Here is a 20,395-nt window from a genome sequence, read left to right on the forward strand (position 1 = left end):
CACCCCCATGTCCCCCCCGTGTCCGTGTGTGTCCCCCACAGCCCCCGTGTCCCCACACCAACATGTCCCCATGCCCCATGTCTCCACGTAACCCCCCCATGCCACTGCCTCCCCACGCCCCCCTCCGTGTCCCCATGTCCCCATCTTCCTGTAACCCCATGTCCCCATGTCCCCCTGTGTCCCCATGTCGTCATCCTTTTGAAGTCCCCCTTTCCTCCGTGGAAGCTGGAGCAGGGCCCCAGTACGTCCCCATATCTTCCTGTGTCCCCACACAATCCCCATGTCTTCCTGTGTCCCCATAACCCCCCCACGTCCCCATACCCACTCCCGTGCCTTCCTGTCCCCATGCCCTCCATGTCCCCATGCCACCTATGTCCTCCCCTTGTCCCCATGTCCCCTCCCACACCTTCCCCTGTCCCTATGCCCCCTCTATGTCCCGCATCCCCCCATCATCCCCCATCCCCACACCCCAATCCCAGATCCCCATTCCCCCCCCCACATCCCCTATCCCCCCACCTTCCCCTATCCCTGCTACCCCATCCCATATCCCCATTCCCCCCAATGTCCCCAATCCCCCCCCCATCCCCTATCCCCCCACCTTCCCCTATCCCTACAACCCCATCCCATCCCCCCATTCCCCCCAATGTCCCCAATCCCCCCCCACATCCCCTATCCCCCCACCTTCCCCTATCCCTACAACCCCATCCCATATCCCCATTCCCCCCCATTCTCCCCCCATCCCTGCATTCCCATCCCATATCTGCATTCCCCACACCCCCATCCCACATCCATATTCCCCCCCCGTATCCCCCCACCTTCCCCCATCCCCACACCCCCATCCTATATCCCCATTCCCCCCCACATCCCTATTCCCCCCCACATCCCCATTCCCCCCCACATCCCTCCATCTTCCCCCATCCCCACACCCCCATCCCATATCCCCATTCCCCCCCACATCCCTATTCCCCCCCACATCCCCATTCCCCCCCATATCCCTATTCCCCCCCCCATCCCCATTCCCCCCCACATCCCCCCCACCCCCCCCCACCTTCCCCCATCCCCCTGCCCTCTCCCCTCTCCCCTTCACCCCACACCCCCTACATCCCCCTACACCCCCCCAAACCCCCCAAAACCCCCCCCAGCTTCACTCGCAGGCCCAGCAGGCCCCCCCCCAGCGCGGCCCCTGGCAGAGGGGCCGGTGCTTGGCCAGCCCGCTGCGCAGGCGGAAGCGGCGCCCGCAGCGCTCGCAGGCGCGCCCGGCGCCCTCGTGGGTCTTCATGTGCTCCGTCAGGTGGTGCTTGAGCTTGAAGCGCTTGTGGCAGGCGGCGCAGGCGAAGGGCCGCAGGCTGAAGGTCAGCATGATGTGCCGGTCCCGCTTGGGCTTGACGGCGAAGCGCTTCCCGCACAGGCAGCCGAAGCGTTTGCCGTCGGGGGCCGCCCCCAGCTTCACCGGCGCGTGCAGCGCCTGCCCGTGCGCCGCCTGCGCCAGGATCTCGTTGCCGTGCAGGTCCACCGGCTTCCACGAGGGCTGAGGGAACGCCGCCGCCACGCCGCCGCCGCCGCCGCCGCTCGAGGGGATGATGTAGCTCACCTCCGCCGGGGAGAAGTCGCCGTGAGCCTCCGCCGCCGGTAGGAAGGTGGCGGCGGAGGTGGCGGCGGCGATGGCGGCGTCGCCGCCGGCCTCCTGCTTGACGTAGAAGACCTTGGGGGTGCTTTCCGCAGGCGCCACCACGGCCCCGTCTTCCTCCTCCTCCTCCTCCTCCTCCAGCACGATCTGCAGGGCTTTGTCGCCGCGGTGGCGGCGGTGGCGGCGCCGGCGGCCTCCGCCTTCCTCCTCCTCCTCCTCCTCCTCCTCGTCCTCCTCCACGCAGATCTTGAGGACCTCGTCGCCAGCGTCCTTCAGCAGCGAGCCCAGCGACGACGTCGCCGCCGCCGAGGCCACGTCGGCGGCCAGGCGGATCTTGAGGACCTCGTCCCCGCCATCCTTGGGGAACGAGGCCGCCGCCGCCGCATCGGCCCACACCACCCCCTCGCCGCCCCGCGCGGGCCACGAGGCCACCGCGGCCCCGTCCCCACCGCGGGCACCGCACGGCGCCGCGTCCCCGCCGCCACCTCGCCCGCTCGATGCCGCCACCGTGGCCTCGCCGCCGCCTCGCCCGGCCCAGCGGCACGGGCCCCCCTCCAGCTCCCGCAGGATCTCGGAGCACTGGTCCACCACGTGCCACATCTGCAAGCCGCTGGCCACCAGGAGGTGGCCGGGCAGGGCCTCCAGCAGCAGCGTCAGGCGCCCCGAGTAGATGAGGTGCAGGAGGCCCTCGAAAGCCTCGGGGTCGATGGCGGGGGGCAGCAGCAGGCGCCCCCCGTCCTGCAGCAGCAGCTTGTCGTGGAAGAAGGGCGAGGCGGCGGCCAGGACGCTCTTGTGGGCCGGGAAGACGCGGCCGCCCACGTGCACGGCCACGTCGCAGAATTTGCCCTCCAGCCGCAGGCGGTTCAGGGAGTCCAGCAGCGCCGCCGCGTGCTGCGGGAACGAGATCTGCACCCGGCCGCCCTCCGCCGCCATCCTGGGCACCTGGGGGGGACGGGGACGGGGATGGGGACGAGGATGGGGACGTCACCGGGCGGTGGCCCCGTTGAGATGTGGACGGTGCGTCCCGTTGGCCCACGGGGTGCTCCGCGGCCTCGTGGGTTGCTGTCGCCCCACAGGGCGCCCTGTTGCCCCGTGAGATGCCCTATTGCCCCCCGAGGTGCTCTATTGCCCCTCGAGGTGCTCTATTGCCCCAGGAATTTTTCTACTGCCCCATTGTCCCACTGGGGGTTCTGTTGCCCCATGAGATGCCCTATTGCCTCATGAGATGCTCTATTGCCCCACGAATTGTTCTACTGCCCCAGGGGGCGCCCTATTGCCCCATGAGGTGCCCTATTCCCCCATGGGTTGCCCTATTGCCCCATGGGGTGTCCCGTTGTCTTGTGGATCGCTTTGTCATCCCACAGGGTGCCCTACTGCCCCATGAGATGCCCTATTGCCCCCCGAGGTGCTCTATTGCCCCAGGAATTTTTCTACCGCCCCGTTGTCCCACTGGGGGTTCTGTTACCCTGTGAGATGCCCTATTGCCCCATAGGGTGTCCTATTACTTCATGAGATACTCTATTGCCCCATGAATTGTTCTACTGCCCCAGGGGGCGCCCTATTGCCCCATGAGGTGCCCTATTCCCCCATGAGATGTCCTTTTGCCCCACAGGGTGTTCCAGTGCCTTGCGGATCGCTTTGTCACCCCACAGGGTGCCCTACTGCCCCCTGGGGTGCACTATTGCCCCATGAGATGCCCTATTGCCTCCTGGGGTATCCTGTTGCCCTATTGCCCATAGGGTGCCCTATTGCCTCATGAGATGCTCTATTGCCCCATGAATTGTTCTAATGCCCCAGGGGGTGCCCTATTCCCCCATGGATCACTGTCACCCCACAGGGTGACACTATTGCCCCACAAGATGCTCTGTTGCCCCATGGGGTGCCCTATTGCCCCATTAATTGTTCTAATGCCCCAGGGGGTGTCCTTTGGCCCATGAATTGCTCTGTTGCCCCATGGGGTGCCCTTTTTGCCCTTTGGCACACCCTATTGCCCCAGGGGGTGCTGTACTGCTCCACCAGCTACCCTATTGCCCCATGACATGTCCCGTTACCCCATGAGGTGCCCTATTTGCCCCACATACCTCCCCGTTGCCCTATGGGTGTGCCCTATTGCCCCATGAGATGCCCAATTACCCCGTGGTGTACCCCATTTGCCTTCTGCTGCATCCTCTTGCCCCATGGGCCATCCTATTGCCCCACAGGGCGCCCATTTTGCCCCACGGGCTATCTTATTGCCCTACTGGATGCCTGTTTTGCCCCAAGGGGTGCCCATTTTGCCCCACAAGATGCCCCATTACCCCATGGCATCCCCTATTTGCCCTCTTCTGCATCCTACTGCCCCATAGAGCATCCTATTGCCCAGGGGGGCCCCATTCTGCCCCAGGGGGTGCCCTATTTGCCCCACGAGATCCCCAATTAGCCCACGGGGTGCCCTATTTGCCCCCTGCAGCACCCTATTGCCCCCCAGGGTGCCTCATTTGCCCTATAGGGTGCGAGCTTTGCCCCCCGTCCCTCCTATTGCCCCCCGGGGTGCCCCATTCACCCCATGGGGCGCCCCCTAACCCCACCCCACCCCCGTCATGTGACCGCGCGCCCCCCGCTCTCGCTCACCCCCGGCCGCCGGCGCCCTGCGAGCGGTGACGCAGCCGCGCAAGCCCCGCCCCCTCCGCCCCTTACGTCACAGGCAAAGCCACGCCCCCCTCCGCCAAACCCCACCCCCCACCCCGAGCCAAACCCCGCCCACCTCCCCCCCGGGAGCATCCCGCCTCCACCTCAGGGCCACGCCCTCTCAGCGCAGACCACGCCCCCTTGGCAGACCACGCCCCCATGCTCAGACCACGCCCCCTTGCTCAGACCCTGCCTCCCACCCAAAGACCCCCCCCGCAAACAACGCCCCCACACTCAGGCCACGCCCTCCCCACACGGACCACGCCCACACTGCTCAGACCACGCCCCCCATAACCAGGCCACGCCCCCCTTGCTCAGACCACGCCCCCACACTCAGGCCACGCCCTCCCATTCTCAGGCCACGCCCTCCCCATACTGATCATGCTCTCCCCGGTCAGACCCCGCCCCCCAAAGAGAGAGACCACGCCCCACACACAAGCCACGCCTCCCTCGACAGACCCCGCCCCCGAAAAACCACGCCCCCAACCACGCCCTCACACACACCTCGCCCCTAGCCTCAGACCATGCCCCCGGATAAGCCACGCCCCCCCGCATGAACCACGCCCCCATTCTCAGACCACGCCCCCATTCTCAGACCACGCCCTCCCCGGAAAGACCACGCCCCCAACCACGCCCCCAGACCACGCCCTCTCACACCAGCCATGCCCCAAGCCTCAGATCATGCCCCCTAATAGGCCACGCCCTCCCACGTAGACCACGTCCCCATACTCAAACCACGCCCTCCCCACACTGAGGCCACGCCCTCCCAGTCAGACCACGCCCTCCCCGTGTAGACCACGCCCCCATACTCCAGTGCCCTCTCTGCTTAGAACACGCCCCCACGCTGAGACCACGCCCCCACACTCAGGCCACGCCCTGCTCATGCTTCGACCTCGCCCCCAGCCACGCCCTCTCACACAAGCCACACCTCTAGCCTCAAACCACGCCCCCACGCTCAAAACATGCCCCACCCCGGTCAGACCACGCCCCCAACCACGCCCTCCCACACAAGCATCGCCCCCTAGCCTCACACCACGCCCCCACATTCAGACCACGCCCTCCCATTCTCAGACCACGCCCCCAACCACGCCCTCTCACACAAGCCACGCCCCCAGCCCCACCCCACACCCCCAATAACCCACACCCTCCCACATAGACCACGCCCCCATACTCAGACCACGCCCCTTCACTCCGACCACGCCCCCACGCTCAGACCACACCCTCCTCGCTCAGACCACGCCCTCCCTGTGTAGACCACGCCCCCATACAGACCACGCCCCCATACAGACCACGCCCCCATACAGACCACGCCCCCCAGTCCCCCAAACCACGCCCCCTCGCTCCGACCACGCCTCCACGCTCCGACCACGCCCTCCCCGCGCGGACCACGCCCACTCCTCAGGCCCCGCCCCCCCCGGGAGGCGGAGCTTACAAGACCGATCCGAGTTTATTAAAGGCTCCGCGGGCACCGGCGGCCCCGGCCGCGGGGGGGGTTGGAGCCAGCCCAGACCCCGCCCTGAGACCGCCCGCGGGCGGCGGATTGTCGGGGGCTGCGGCGGGCCCGGACCGGGCGGGGGGCACCGGGGGGGGGGTCCGGGAGGGTTGGGGGGGGGGGGGGTCCCGGTGGACCGGGGAGGAGCCCGGTGCATTGTGGGAGGGAGCCCGGTGCACCGGGGGGGGGGGCCCGGTGCAATGTGGGGGGGGGGTCCCGGTGTCCCGGGGGGGGTCCCGGTGTCCCGGGGGGGGTGTCCGGTGCACGGTGTGGGGGGGTCCCGGTGCGATGTGGGGGGGGCACCGGTGGACCGGGAGAGGGGGGGTGGTCCCGGTACATTGTAGAGGGGGGGGGCTCCGGTGTGCCTGGGCGAGCCCCCGGTGCGTTGGGGGGACCGGGGGGGGGGGGTCCCGGTGTACCGGGGGGGGGGGAGCCCGGTGCGTGGTGGGAGGGGGCCCGGTACACCGGGGGGGGGTCCCCGGTACGTTGTGGGGGGGCTCCGGGGAGTTGGGGGGGGTCCCGGTGCACCGGGGGGGGGTCCCGGGAGGCTGGTGCTGCGTGGGGACCCCCCCTTGTGTGACCTCCCCCCCCCCCCCCGGTACCGGTGCCCGGTGCGGTCGTTGCACGACGGAGCTGGGCGTGCAAAGGGGGGGGGGGGGGCTCCTGGTGCACGAGGGGGGAGAAAAATAAAAGGGGGAGGGGGGAGAAATGGGGGGGGGGGAGCCCCCGGCCTGGTGCACGTGGAGGGGGGGGGGGGATGCACGAGGGAGGGCGATGCACGAGGAGGTGATGCACGGGGGGGGGGGTCCTGGTGCATGGTGAGGGGGGGGGGGAGGTCCTTGTGCACGGCGTGAGGGGGGGGCGATGCACGAGGAGCCGGTGCACGAGGGATGCTCCAGTCCCGGTGCACGAGGAGCAGCTGGCGTTGCACGAGGAGGTGCCACTGTTGCACGAGGCCTCCCCATCCCGGTGCACGAGGACCTGGTGTTGCACAAGGAGCTGGTGTTGCACGAGGAGCCCCCCCTTGCACGAGGAGCCGGTCGGCGTTGCACGAGGAGCAGCGCTGATCCTGGTGCACGAGGATCTGGTGTTGCACGAGGCCTCCTGTTCCTGGTGCACGAGGCCCTGGTGTTGCACGAGGCCTCCCCAGTCCCAGTGCACGAGGAGCTGGCGTTGCACGAGGAGCCCCCCCTTGCACGAGGAGCCGGTGTTGCACGAGGAGCAGCACTGATCCTGGTGCACGAGGATCTGGTGTTGCACGAGGCCTCCCCATCCCGTTGCACGAGGAGCCCCCCCTTGCACGAGGAGCCGGCGTTGCACGAGGAGCAGCACTGATCCTGGTGCACGAGGCCTCCCCGTCTCGGTGCACGAGGAGCTGGCGTTGCACGAGGAGCCCCCCCCTCGCACGAGGAGCTGCCGCTGTCGCACGAGCCCCCCCCCCGCAGCCCCCTTTGCACGAGGACGTTGCACAAGAGCCTCCTGGTGCACAAAGGGGGGGGGGGGGGCCGGAGGTGGTGACGTGGGGGGGGGGGGGGGGTGAGGAAGGGGGAGGATGAGTGGGGATGGGGATGGGGGGGGGGGGGGGGACCCCGCTTCCCCGGGGGCCGCCGGGGGGCCACCGCCATCTGCTGAGGTTTAGGGGGGGGGGGGAATTTTGGGGAGGGGGCTTCGGAGGCTTCAGGGATTTTTTTTTGGGGGGGGGGGGGGGTGCGGGCGGGGGTCCGGCGGCCCCCGGGGCGGGGGCTAGTGCTCAGCAGCGGGGGCGCGCAGCTCGCCGTTGGCCGTGATCGGGGGTGGCGGGGGCGGAGGCGGGGGTCGCGCGGGGACCCCCCCGGCCCAGCTCACACCCGGGTCTGCTGCACCCACGGCGGAAAGCTGCCTCTCCTGCAAGGCACCGAGGGGGGCTTATTCACCCCCCCGCCCCCCCGAAAGGCTCCCCCCAAATGTCCCCCACGCCCTCCCCCGAGCGGACACCCCCACAGCGTGGCCGGTGTCCCCCCCCCCCCCCCCCCCCACCCCAAAATTCGGGTCCCCCCCCCCCCCCCCCCAACCTCCCCAACCCCGTCCCCGTGGCACTCACCTGCGGCGGCTCCGCGGGACCCTCCGGGGGGTGGTGGGGTCACCCCCAACCCCCCCCCCCCCCCCAAAATTTACGCCCCCCCCCTCCCCATATCCCCTCCAAAGACAGGACATGGCACAGGGACGCGAGTGTCACCCCCCCCCCCCCCCAACCCCCCCCCCCTCCCCAAAAATAAAAGGGTGAGGTGAGATGGGGACACGAGACACGAGGATGGAGACGAGGTGGGTGACGGCGGGCGCCAGCGCTGGGGGGCGGGTGGGTGCCCCCCCCTTCCCCCCCCCCCCCCCCCGACCCCAAAATAACCCCGCCACCCCCAGAGGGGACATGGGGACACCACTGGTGTCCCCTCCCCTGCCCCAAAGGGGGGACATGAGGGGGACAGGGACAGCCCAAAGCCATGTCCCCAAGGGTCCCCAGTGTCCCTAGGGGACATGGGGACACTGGGGGGACATGGGGACACCCCAGCTCCATGACCCTAGGGGACATGGGGACACAGGGGGACAGAGACACCCCAGCTTCATGTCCCCAAGGGTCCCTTGGGGGACATGGGGACACGAGGAGGGACATGGGGACACCCCGGATCTGTGTCCCCTGGGGGGACAAAGGACTCCAGGAGGGGACAAGGACACCCCGGTGGCATGTCCTAGCCATGACACGGGAGGGACAGGGACGCCCTGGATCGATGTCACGGAGGGGACAAAAGGGACGTGGGGACACCCCGGATCCGCGTCCTCTGGGACGGATCGGGACGAGGGAGGGGACACGGCCCTGCGGTGACACAGCGGGGACATGGGGACACCCCGGGTCCGTGTCCCCAGGGGTTCCCCAGTGTCCCCAGGGGACGTGGAGACACGAGAGGGACACGGGGACGTGAGAGGGACATGGGGACAGCTGGCTCCATGTCCCTGGGGGTTCCCATGGGGACATGGGAAGGACATGGGGACACGCCAGCCTCATGTCCCTTAGTGGCTCGTGGGGACATGGAGACGCACGAGGGACATGGGGACAGCGGGAGCCATGTCCCCAAGGGTCCCCACAGTGTCCTTTGGGGGACAAGAGGACACGGGAGGGACATGGGGACATCGTGGATCCGTGTCCCCAGGAGTTCCTCAGTGTCCAGAGGACATGGGGACACCCCGGATCCATGTCCCCAAGGGTCCCCACTGTCCCCAGGGGACATGGGGACACAAAGAGGACATGGGGACATCCTGGATCTGAGTCCACAAGGGGTTCCTAGTGTCCCCAGGGGACATGGGGACACAAAAGGGACATGGGGACACCCTTGCCTCATGTTCCCAAGGGTCTCCAGTGTCCCTGGGGGACATGGGCACACGAGGAGGACATGGGGACACCCTGGATCCATACCTCCAGGGGTTCCCAGTATCCCTGGGGGACATGGGGACACAAAAGGGACATGGGGACACATGTCCCCAGGGGTTCCCAGTGTCCAGAGGACATGGGGACACCCTGGATCCATGTCCCCAGGGGTCCCCAGTGTCCCCTGGGGGACAAGGGGACACAAGAGGGACATGGGGACATCCCTGCATCATGTCCCCAGGGGTCCCCACTGTCCCTAGGGGACATGGGGACACAAAGAGGACATGGGGACATCCTGGATCCATTTCCCCGGGGGTTCCTCAGTGTCCAGAGGACATGGGGACATCTCTGTATCATGTCCCCAAGGGTCCCCGGTGTCCCCTGGGGACATGGGGACACAAGGAGGACATGGGGACAGCCTGGATCCGTGTCCCCAAGGGGTTCCCAGTGTCCCTGGGGACATGGGGACACCCCTGGATTCGTGTCCCCAAGAGTCCCCACTGTCCCCAGGGGACATGGGGACACGAGGAGGACATAGGGACACCCTGGATCCATGTCCCCAAGGGGTTCCCAGTGTCCCTGGGGGACATGGGGGCACCCCTGAATCAGGTCCCCAAGGGTCCCCACTGTCCCTAGGGGACATGGGGACACAAGAGGGACATGGGGACACCTCTGCATCATGTCCCCAAGGGTCTCCAGTGTCCCCTGGGGGACATGGGGACACGAGGAGGACATGGGGACACCCTGGATCTGTGTCCCCAAGGAGTCCCCAGTGTCCCTGGGGGACACGAGGACACGAGGGTGACACCGGGGACACCCCAGATCCACGTCCCTACGGGTTCCCAGCGTCCAGGGGACACCGGGGGTGGGGGGGGGCGCGGGGACACCCCCAGCCCCATGTCCCCAAGGGACATGGGGACACCTCAGCTCCGTCCCTACGATCCCTCAGCGTCCCTGGGGGACACGGGGCGGGGGGGCAATGGGGACACCCAAGGGTCCCCTGGGGCAGCGGGGCGCTACCTACGGGTGGGGGGGGGACGGGGGGGGACGGGGATGGGGACAAGGACCCACCTGGCGTGTCACCGGAGGCCGAGGGTCCCGTGACAAAGGCAGGGCTGGCCCGCGCTACCTGACGGACAGCTAGGACGAAGAGAGACACGGGGGGGTCAGGGCCACCGGGGGGGGGGTGGGGGGGACACGCTCGTCCCCGTGGGAATTTGGGGGACGGGGAGGGTGGCACCGGGGGGCTTGGGGACACGCCGTGTCCCGGTGGTGGCCTTGGCGGTGGCCCTACGCTGGGGGTCCCCAACCCAAGGAGGGGGCCCGGCTCCGGCTCCATCACCTGGGGGGGGGGGGCAAGGTGGCCTTGGGGACACGTTGGTGGCCTTGGGGACACGTTGGTGGCCCTGTCCCTAGGTCGGCTCGGGGGGTGGGGAGGGGACGCTGTGGCTCTGTGTCCCCCCCCCCAGCTTCGTGTCCCTCTGGTGTCCCCCCCTGGGGTGGCTCTGTCCCCGTGTCCCCCCCCCAGGGGTGACCGTGTCCCCCTGGGGGGTGGCCCTGTCCCCCGGGGGGGGGTCACTTTGTCATTTTGGGGGTGGCGGCGTACCCCCAGCAGGGGCTCTGTCCCCTGTGTCCCACCCTGGAGGTGGCCCTGTCCCCCCCCACCCCCCTTAACCCCCCCCCCAGGGGTGACAGTGTCCCCGTGGGGGTGGCCCTGTCCCCCCCAGGGGTGGCCATGTGCCCCCCCCGTGGTCCCTATGTCCCCCCAGGGGTGACCCCATAACCCCCCCCCCCATGGGTGCCCATAACCCCCCCAGAGGTCCCCAGAGCCCCCAAATCCCCCCCCAGGGCTTCCAATCCCCCCCCCCAGGATGCCAATACCCCCCCATGGGGGCTAACAACCCCCCAAGGGTGCCCACAGACCCCCCCAGATGCCCCCAAATCCCCCCGCGGAGTCCCAACCCCCCCCATAAATGCCCATAGCCCCCCATAGATACCCCCATAACCCCCCCATAGATACCCCCAGGCCCCATAAATGCCCAGGCACACCCACAGCCCCCCCCCCGATGCCCATACCCCCCCCATAAACAACACCCCCATATACATATATACCCCCCCATAAATGCCCATACCCCCCATAAACCCCTCCCCTATATAAATATCCCCCATAAATGCCCCCAGCCCCCAATAACCCCCCCATATATATATATCCCCCCAATAACGCCCTCAGCCCCCAATAACCCCCCCCATATACATATATCCCCCCATACATACACATATACACCCCCCATAAATGCCCCCAGCCCCCAATAACACCCCCATATATACATATACGCCCCCCCAAAATGCCCCCAATAACCCCCCCCATATATAAAAACCTCCCAAAAATGCCCCCAGCCCCCCAATAACCCCCCCATAATACACATATCCCCCCACATATACATATACACCCCCCCAAAATGCCCCCAGTAACCCCCCATATATATAAATACCCCCAATAATGCCCCCAGCCCCCAATAACACCCCCATATATACATATACACCCCCAAAAATGCCCCCAATAACCCCCCCATATATATATATCCCCCCAATAACGCCCCCAGTCCCCAATAACCCCCATATATATATATAAAAATACCCCCCCATAAATACCCCCAGCCCCCAACAACCCCCACATATATATATATATAAATACCCCCCCAATAACACCCCCAGCCCCCAGTAACCCCCCATATATATAAATACCCCCCATAAATACCCCCAGCCCCCAACAACCCCCATATATATATATATATATAAACACCCCCCAATAACACCCCCAGGCCCCAACAACCCCCCCCACATAAATCCCCCCCCACCCCCCCCACTCCCCCCCCAACCCCACCCCCTCTCCCCCTCCCCACCCCCTCCTTTCCCCACGGGGCCTCCCCATCCCTTCCCCTTGCCCTTGCCCTCCCCCCCCCAGCTCCCCCAACCCCTCCCCAGGGGGGGGGCTTTTTTTTTTTTTGTCCCCCCCCCCCCAGCGCGGCGGTGTGATGGCCGTGGGCACACGGAGCAGAGCAATGACATTGTAATTTCCACCTGAGCGTCGAGCAGCCGCCGCCGGCCCTCGGGGGGGTCGTGGGCGCCCAAGTGATCCCTGCGCAGCTCCTGCTCCACCAGCATCAGCCTGCGGGGCCAGGCTTCACCGGGGTCACGCTGCCACCCACCTTTCGCCCCCCCCCTCCCTCCCCACCCCAAAAAAAAAAAAAAAAAAAAAAAGAAAAAGAAAAAAAGAAAAAAAAAAAAGGGGGGGGGGGGAAAAGCCGCGCGCATCCCCACCCGCCCCCTCCCAACCAACACACACGCAAACGCCCACCGACCCCCCCCCCCAAAAATAAAATAGGCGGGGGGGGGAAAGAATGAATGGGGATATGGGGGGGTACCCCAAGGGATGGGGACACTTCCCCCCCGGGGAGAAATGCTAGGGAGGTGGGGACACCCCGGTGACACACTGCCACCCCCCAAGGGAGGGTGACATCCCTGGGGATAGACCCTAGGGATGTGGGGACACCCTAGTGACATGCCACCTCCCCCCCAAGGGAGGGTGACATCCCTGGGGATAGACCCTAGGGACATGGGGACACCCCTTGGGGACAAATCCTAGGGACATGGGGACACCCTGGTGACACGCTGCCACCCCCGAAGGGAGGGTGATATCCCTGGGGACAGACCCTAGGGACATGGGGACACCCCCTGGGGACAAACCCTAGGGATATGGGGACACCCCGGTGCTGGGGACAGACCCTAGGGACATGGGGACACCCCAGTGACACGCTGCCACCCCCCAAGGGAGGGTGACATCCCTGGGGACAGACCCTAGGGATATGGGGACACCCCAGTGACATGCCACCTCCCCCCCAAGGGAGGGTGACACCCCTGGGGATAGACCCTAGGGATATGGGGACACCCCTTGGGGACAAACCCTAGGGACATGGGGACACCCTACTGACATGCCACCTCCCCCCCAAGGGAGGGTGACACCCCTGGGGACAGACCCCAGGGACGTGGGGACACCCCGGTGACACGCTGCCACCCCCCAGGGACACCCCTGGGGACAAACCCTAGGGATATGGGGACACCCCGGTGCTAGGGACAGACCCTAGGGTCATGGGGACACCCCGGTGACACGCTGCCACCCCCCAAGGGAGGGTGACATCCCTGGGGATAGACCCTAGGGACGTGGGGACACCCGGTGACATGCTGCCACCCCACAAGGGAAGGTGACACCCCTGGGGATAGACTCTAAGGATGTGGGGACACCCCTTGGGGACAAACCCTAGGGACACGGGGACACCCTACTGACATGCCACCTCCCCCAAGGGAGGGTGACACCCCTGGGGACAGACCCCAGGGACATGGGGACACCCTGGTGACACGCTGCCACCCCCCAGGGACACCCCTGCAGCAGGGTCACGTTGCCACCCATCCAAGGGACATGCGGGGACATCCTAGGGACAACCCAGGGCAGCCTTGGGGACATGCAGGGGACAGGGTGGGGACAATCCCAGGACACAGAGGGACGCCCTGGGGCCATGCTGCCACCCGCCCTGGGGACACCCTGGGGACAGGGACCCGGCCCATGGGGAGGGGACACCAGGGGACCACGAGCCACCAAGCACCGGGACCTCCTCATGTCCCCCCCCACTTCTGTCCCCATGCATGTCCCATGTCCCCCCCATCCCTGTCCCCATCCTGTCACCCCTTGTCCTGGTGGCCCTCCAGACCTCGTGTCCCCAGCCCCCTCCTTGTCCTGGTGTGTCCCCACAGAGCTCCCTGTCCCCCCATGTCCCCCCATGTCCCCTGTGTCCCCATGTCCCCATGTCCGTGTCCCTCTGTGTCCCTTGTGTTGTTCTTTGTCCCCATGTCCATCTACGTGCCCCGTGTCCCTAAGTGTCCCCTATGTCCCTCCGTGTCCTCCACGTCCTTCCCTATTCCCAGTGTCCCTCTATGTCCCCACAGCCATCACGTCCCTCTGTGCTTGCCATGTCCCCAGGTCCTCCGTGTCCCTCATGTCCCTCTATGTCCCCATATGTTCCATGTCCCTCTATGTCCCCCGTGTCCCTCTATGTCCTCATATGTTCCATGTCCCTCTTTGTCCCACATGTCCTCGTATGTTCGTGTCCCTCTACGTCCCCCATGTCCCCCTACATCCCCCGTGTCCCTCTATGCCACCCGGTGTCCCTATATGCTCCACGTCCATCTCTGTCCCCCATGTCCCTCTATGTCCCCATATGTTCCACATCCATCTATGCTCCTCATGTCCCTACATTCCATGTCCCTCAATGCCCCCGTGTGTCCCCATATGTTCCATGTCCCTCTACTTCCCCCATGTCCCCCTCTGTCCCCATATGTTCCGTGTCCATCTATGTTCCTCATGTCCCCACGTTCCATGTCCCTCTCTGCCCCCCGGTGTCCCCTTATGTTCCATGTCCTTCTACATCCCCCATATCCCCCTATGCTCTGTCCCTCTGTGCCCCCATGTCCCTCTACGTCCCCCATGTCCCCCTCTGTCCCCATATGCTCCATGTCCATCTATGCTCCCCGTGTCCCACATGTCCTCATACGTTCCATGTCCCTCTACATCCCCCATGTCCCCCTATGTCCCATGTCCTTCTATGTCCCCCATGTCCCTCTATGCCACCCCATGTCCCCATATGTTCCATGTCCATCTATGCTCCTCATGTCCCTATGTTCCATGTCCCTCTCTGCCCCGGTGTGTCCCCATGTGTTCCATGTCATATATGGAACATATACGTTCCCCTCTACGTCCCCCATGTCCCCCTATGTCCCCATATGCTCCATGCCCTACACCCCCCCAACACCCCCTTATACCCATCCATCCCTTTACACCCCCCTCCCTTATCCCCAAACCCCCTCTACCCCTCTCCACCCCCCACACCCCCAACAACCTCCCCGAAATCTCCCCCTGCCCCCCCCCGGCCGGGTCCCTCCCTCACCTGCCGATGATGCTCTTGATCTGCGAGTCCTTCTCGGCCTGCTGCTGCCGCAGGCGCTTCTCGCTCTGCTCCAGGCGGTGCTGGTACTGCAGCAGGATGCGGCTCGTCTGCTCCTCCTGCGACACCAGGCGCCGCTCGTACTCCTCCAGCTTGCGGTTGGACATGTGCAGCCGCTCCTTCAGCGAGTGGATCTCCTCCTCGTACTCCTTCACCTGCCACAGCGCACACTGCAGGGCGCCTGGGGGCCCCCCCACGCCGCCGCCACCGCACCCAGGACCCCCCCCCACACACACACCAGGAGCAAGACCCCGGAGCCTGGGTCAAACCCGTGGGGATGGTTGGGGCAACTCCGTGGGTACAGCTGGTCAACCCGGTAGACACTTGGGTCAACCCCAAGGGGACGCCTGGTCAACCCCATGGAGACTCTTGGGTCAACCCCCTGAGGATTCTTGGGTCAACCCCATGGGGACACATGGACGCCTGGGTCAATCCCATGGGGATGCTTGGGTCAACCCCATGGGGACACCCAGGTCAACCCCACAGAGACTCTTGGGTCAACCCCCTGAGGATTCTTGGGTCGACCCCATGGGGACACCTGGGTCAACCCCATGAAGATGCTTGGGTCAACCCCACAGGGACATATGGACACCTGGTCAACCCCCTGGGGACTCTTTGGGTCAACCCCATGGGGACACCTAGGTCAACCCCATGCGGATGCTTAGGTCAACTCCATGAGGACACCTTGGGTCAACCCCATGGGGACACATGGACGCCTGCGTCAACCCCATGGAGGTATATGGACACCTGGGTCAACCCCCTGAGGATTCTTGGGTCAACCCCATGGGGACACCTGGGTCAACCCCATGGGGACACATGGACGCCTAGGTCAAACCCATGGGGACACCCGGGTCAACCCCATGAAGATGCTTGGGTCAACCCCACAGGGACATATGGACACCTGGTCAACCCTCTGGGGACTCTGGGTCAACCCCATGGGGACGCCTAGGTCAACCCCATGGAGATGCTTGGGTCAACCCCATGGGGACACCTTGGGTCAACCCCATGGGGACACATGGATGCCTAGGTCAACCCCATGGGGACACCTAGGTCAACCCCATGGAGACTCTTGGGTCAACCCCCTGAGGATTCTTGGGTCAACCCCATGGGGACACATGGACGCCTGGGTCAACCCCATGGGGACACCTGGGTCAACCCCCTGGGGATGCTTGGGTCAACCCCCTGAGGACATATGGACACCTGGGTCAATCCCATGGGGATGCTTGGGTCAACCCCATGGATGCCTGGTCAGCCCCATGGGGACAACTGGGTCAACCCCATGGAGATTCTTGGGTCAACCCCATGGGGACACATGGATGCCTGATCAACTCCATGGGGACACCTGGGTCAACCCAATGGGGACACCTGGGTCAACCCCATGGAGATGCTTGGGTCAACCCCATGGGGACACATGGACACCTGCGTCAACCCCATGGAGATATATGGACACCTGGGTCAACCCCATGGGGACACCTGGGTCAACCCAATGGTGATGCTTGGGTCAACCCCATGAGGACACCTTGGGTCAACCCCATGGGGACATATGGACACCTGGTCAACCCCCTGGGGACTCTGGGTCAACCCCATGGGGACGCCTAGGTCAACCCCACGAAGATGCTTGGGTCAACCCAATGGTGATGCTTGGGTCAACCCCACGGGGACATATGGACACCTGGGTCAACCCCATGGAGATATATGGACACCTGGGTCAATCCCATGGGGATGCTTGGGTCAACCCCATGAGGACACCTTGGGTCAACCCCATGGTGATGCATGGATGCCTGGTCAACCCCATGGGGACACCTGGGTCAACCTCACGGGGACACCTTGGGTCCTCGGGACCCCTGCCACCCTAAATGCTGAACCCCTATGCCCTCACATCACCCTAAAAACCCAGCGGGTCCCGCGGGTGGCCCTACCCGGTCCAGCCGGCTCTCGTCCATGGACTTGGAGTACTCCTTGAGCTTGTACTCCTCGCGCTCGATGTGGGAGCTCTCGATGTCGGCCGAGAGGTGCGGCATGTTGGACACCCAGGCCACCGTGCGCTCGGCCGCCGGCATCACCGGGTTCAGCGTCGACGGCGTCTGTGAGGCCTGGGGGGGGAGCACAAACGGGATGGGACCCCCCCACACCCGGTGTCCCCATCCCCACCATGTCCCCACGTCCACCCCATGTCCCCCATCACCCCCGTATTTCCACGCCCCTGCCCTATATCCCCCATGTATCCCTCATCCCATGTCCCCATCGTGCCCCCCATGTCCCAGTATCCCTCCGTGTCCCTATATCACCCCCCATCCCAGTTGTCTCCTATGTCCCCATTACGTCCTCCCCGTTCCCCCATGTCCCCATTACGTCCTCCCCGTTCCCCCATGTCCCTATGTCCCCCATATCCCAATGTCCCCCATGTCCCCATCTCCCCATACCCCCCCTGTCCCCATTGTGTCCTGTCTCCCCCCATGTCCCTATGTCCCCCATGTCCCCATGCCCCCAATGCCCCCACCATGTCCTCCATGTCCCTATGTCCCCCGTATCCCAGCTGTCCCCTATGTCCCCATGTCCCCACCATGTCCCCCATGCCCCTATGTCCCCCATAGCCCCATGTCCCCATGCCCCACCATGTCCCCCACACCCCTATGCCCCCCATAACCCCATGTCCCAGCTGTCCCCCGTTCCCCCACACCCCCTAAGCCCCCCATATCCCCACGCCCCCCACATGTCCCCCCCCGGTCCCCACCTGCTTGGTGACCGGTGGCTTCATCCCAGCCACCGATGCCTCCTTGGCCAGGGAGGGCTGCCGGGACCGGGGGGGCCCGTAGGTGGGCTCGGGGGACGCCAGCAGGTTCCCGCTGGCCGGCCGTGGTTTGGAGGGCACCCCCAGGGCCGCCGGCCCCTGCCCCCCACCCTTCCCTGCCCGGGCTCCCCGGGGGGTGGGTGGCGGGGGGGCCCCGATGGTGATTTGGGGGGGGGCCAGGCTGTCCTGCAGGGAGAGCTGCCGCCGGCTGAAGTCCCCCCCCGGCCGGGCGAACTCGTCGCTATAGCTGTGGCTGTGGGTGATGTGCTTGGGGGGGGGCGCAGCCAGCTCCTCGCTCTTGCTGTACCCGTGCAAGGGGGGGGCGAAGGGCCCCTCGCTCCCCCCACCTGTCTCGGGACGCAGGGGGCCGTCGGCCGCCAGGTGGAAGAGGGGGTTCTGGAAAGAGAGGGGCACCCGCAGCTGCGGCCCCCCGGGTTCCGGCACCCCTAAACGGGGGGGGGCCAAGCTGGAGGCGCTGCCCTGGGAGAGGCGACCGGGACGAAGCCCCCCGCCACCCCCTGGGGCTGGACCCCCGGCGGCGGCCAGCAGCTCGGCGGGCAGGCTGGGGACGCTGTCCACGCGGCCATCCTGGAGGTCCAGCATGGAGACGCTCTTGCCCACCCCCAGAGCTCGCCCCCCCTCCGGCTCCGTCAGGTCCGAGCTGCTGGTGCAGTAAGCGGGCGAGGAGCGGGCGAGGGGGGGGCGGCTCAGCACCAGCACCTCCGGCGGCCCCTTCTCCTGCGGCGGGGAGGGCAGGCGCGGCACCTCCATGGAGCTGGGGAGGGGGCAAAGGGAAGGGTTGGGGGGAAAGGGGGGGGACGACCACCAGGAGGGGTCCCCAAGGAGGGTGGGAGGGAGAGGAGGGATGGAGCTGGGTCCGCTTGGGGTGGGGACACACCCCAGGGATGGCCCAGATGGGGGTCTTCAGGCGGTGCCCATCCCTTCTCCATCCCCGTCCCATCCCCACCCCATCTCCATCCCTTCCCCATTTCTACTTCATCCCTGTCTCCAGCCCCAGCCCCATCTCCATCCCCATTCTCATCCCCATCCCATCCTATTCCATCTCCATCCCCATCCCATCCCCATTTCTACCTCATCCCTATCTCCATCTCCATCCCCGTTCTCATCCCCAAACCTTTCTATCCCATCCCCAGCTCCAGCTCCAGCTCATTTTATTCCATCCCCATCCTATCCCCATCCCCACCCCCAATCCCATCCCATCCCCATCCCCAATCCCATCTCCAGCTTCATCCATTTCTATCCCATCTCCAACCCCATTTCCAGCCCCATTCCCATCCCATCTCCATCCCCAACCTTAACTCCATCTCTATCCCATCCCATCCCCATTTTCATCCCACCCCATCCCACCCCATCCCATCCCATCCCATCCCATCCCATCCCATCCCATCCCATCCCATCCCATCCCATCCCATCCCATCCCATCCCATCCCATCCCATCCTATCCCCATTCCCATCCCCATTCCCATCCCATCCCCATCCCCATTCCCATCCCATCCACCCCATCCCATCCCATCCCATCCCATCCCATCCCATCCCATCCCATCCCATCCCATCCCATCCCCATTCCCATCCCCATCCCCATTCCCATCCCATCCCACCCCATCCCATCCCATCCCATCCCACCCCATCCCATCCCCATTTCCACCCCACCCCATCACCCACCTGTTAAGGCCCCGCACCATGTAGGACTGGAGGTCAACAGAGCTGTGGGGACAGACAACGGGTGACCATGGGGACCCCCACGGTGGGGCAGGAGGTGGGGGCACCCATGGGAGAGTGGGGGGACACGGAGGGGCCTCTCGGGGGTCCCCACCTGTTGAGGTCACGGACGAGGTAGGGCTGGAGGTCGGCCGAGGGTCCCCGCAGCACCAGCCCCTTGGGGGGCAGCCGCTCCCCCTGGCTCGGCTGCCGCTGCAGGTGGGGGTTGCGCAGGGCCACGCTGATGTCCGTCAGCAGCCGGGGCAGCGGGCCCAGCTTCAGAAGGGCCTCCTGGGAAGGAAGTCGTCCGTGACTCCCCCTTTTTCCCCCAAATCCCACCCCCCAGAATCCCAGTGACCTCCTCCCCAGGAGGGCATGGGTTGATGGGACCCCCAGTGACCTCCCCTTGGGGGACACGCAAGTGGATGAGAGCCCAAAAGAGGTCCTTGGGGAACGTGGGGTGGTAGGGCCCCAAAATGACTTCCTAAAAGGGGGGCATGGGAACCCACCATGGCCCCTGAGGGTTGCACGGGTGGTTGGGACCCCAAAATGTCCTCCCAGTGGTAGCCAGATGTCCAAGACCCCAGAACATCCCACAGGGTGGACCAAGGCACCCAGGTCCTCGATGAGCACCCAGGCGAAGACC

At 65.8% G+C, this 20,395-nt stretch overlaps 2 protein-coding genes across 14 annotated transcripts in view; both read right to left on the bottom strand.

Moving 5' to 3' along the window:
• Positions 1 to 1,144: 1,144 nt before the first annotated feature.
• Positions 1,145 to 4,266, bottom strand: ZBTB9 (zinc finger and BTB domain containing 9; the record flags this gene model as incomplete). The annotated part of the gene is made up of 2 exons (XM_084500946.1): positions 4,238 to 4,266; positions 1,145 to 2,569 (listed from the first exon to the last, which is right to left on the bottom strand). The coding sequence occupies exon 2, from the start codon at positions 2,558 to 2,560 to the stop codon at positions 1,145 to 1,147; it is 1,416 nt and encodes a 471-aa protein (XP_084357072.1). The 5' UTR covers positions 2,561 to 2,569; positions 4,238 to 4,266.
• A 3,227-nt stretch (positions 4,267 to 7,493) lies between these two features.
• The window catches only part of SYNGAP1 (synaptic Ras GTPase activating protein 1), a 32,445-nt gene continuing 19,543 nt past the window's right edge, over positions 7,494 to 20,395 (bottom strand). For 3 of the 13 annotated variants that reach the window (XM_084500950.1, XM_084500948.1, XM_084500951.1), the window contains 8 exons: positions 19,865 to 20,040; positions 19,714 to 19,755; positions 17,974 to 18,805; positions 17,159 to 17,332; positions 15,183 to 15,394; positions 12,265 to 12,365; positions 10,255 to 10,323; positions 7,497 to 7,670 (listed from right to left, as the gene is read on the bottom strand). In XM_084500950.1, the coding sequence (XP_084357076.1) occupies positions 7,537 to 7,670; positions 10,255 to 10,323; positions 12,265 to 12,365; positions 15,183 to 15,394; positions 17,159 to 17,332; positions 17,974 to 18,805; positions 19,714 to 19,755; positions 19,865 to 20,040 (1,740 nt within the window). In that variant the 3' untranslated portion in view covers positions 7,497 to 7,536. Of the gene's footprint in view, positions 7,671 to 10,254; positions 10,324 to 12,259; positions 12,366 to 15,182; positions 15,395 to 17,158; positions 17,333 to 17,973; positions 18,806 to 19,713; positions 19,756 to 19,864; positions 20,041 to 20,395 lie in introns of all 13 variants that reach the window. The other 10 variants (XM_084500952.1, XM_084500947.1, XM_084500957.1 and 7 more) reach the window with 10 other exon arrangements.

Source organism: Aythya ferina (assembly GCF_964211825.1).
Source record: "Aythya ferina genome assembly, chromosome: 30".
In the NCBI taxonomy this organism is placed as follows: Eukaryota; Metazoa; Chordata; class Aves; order Anseriformes; family Anatidae; genus Aythya; species Aythya ferina.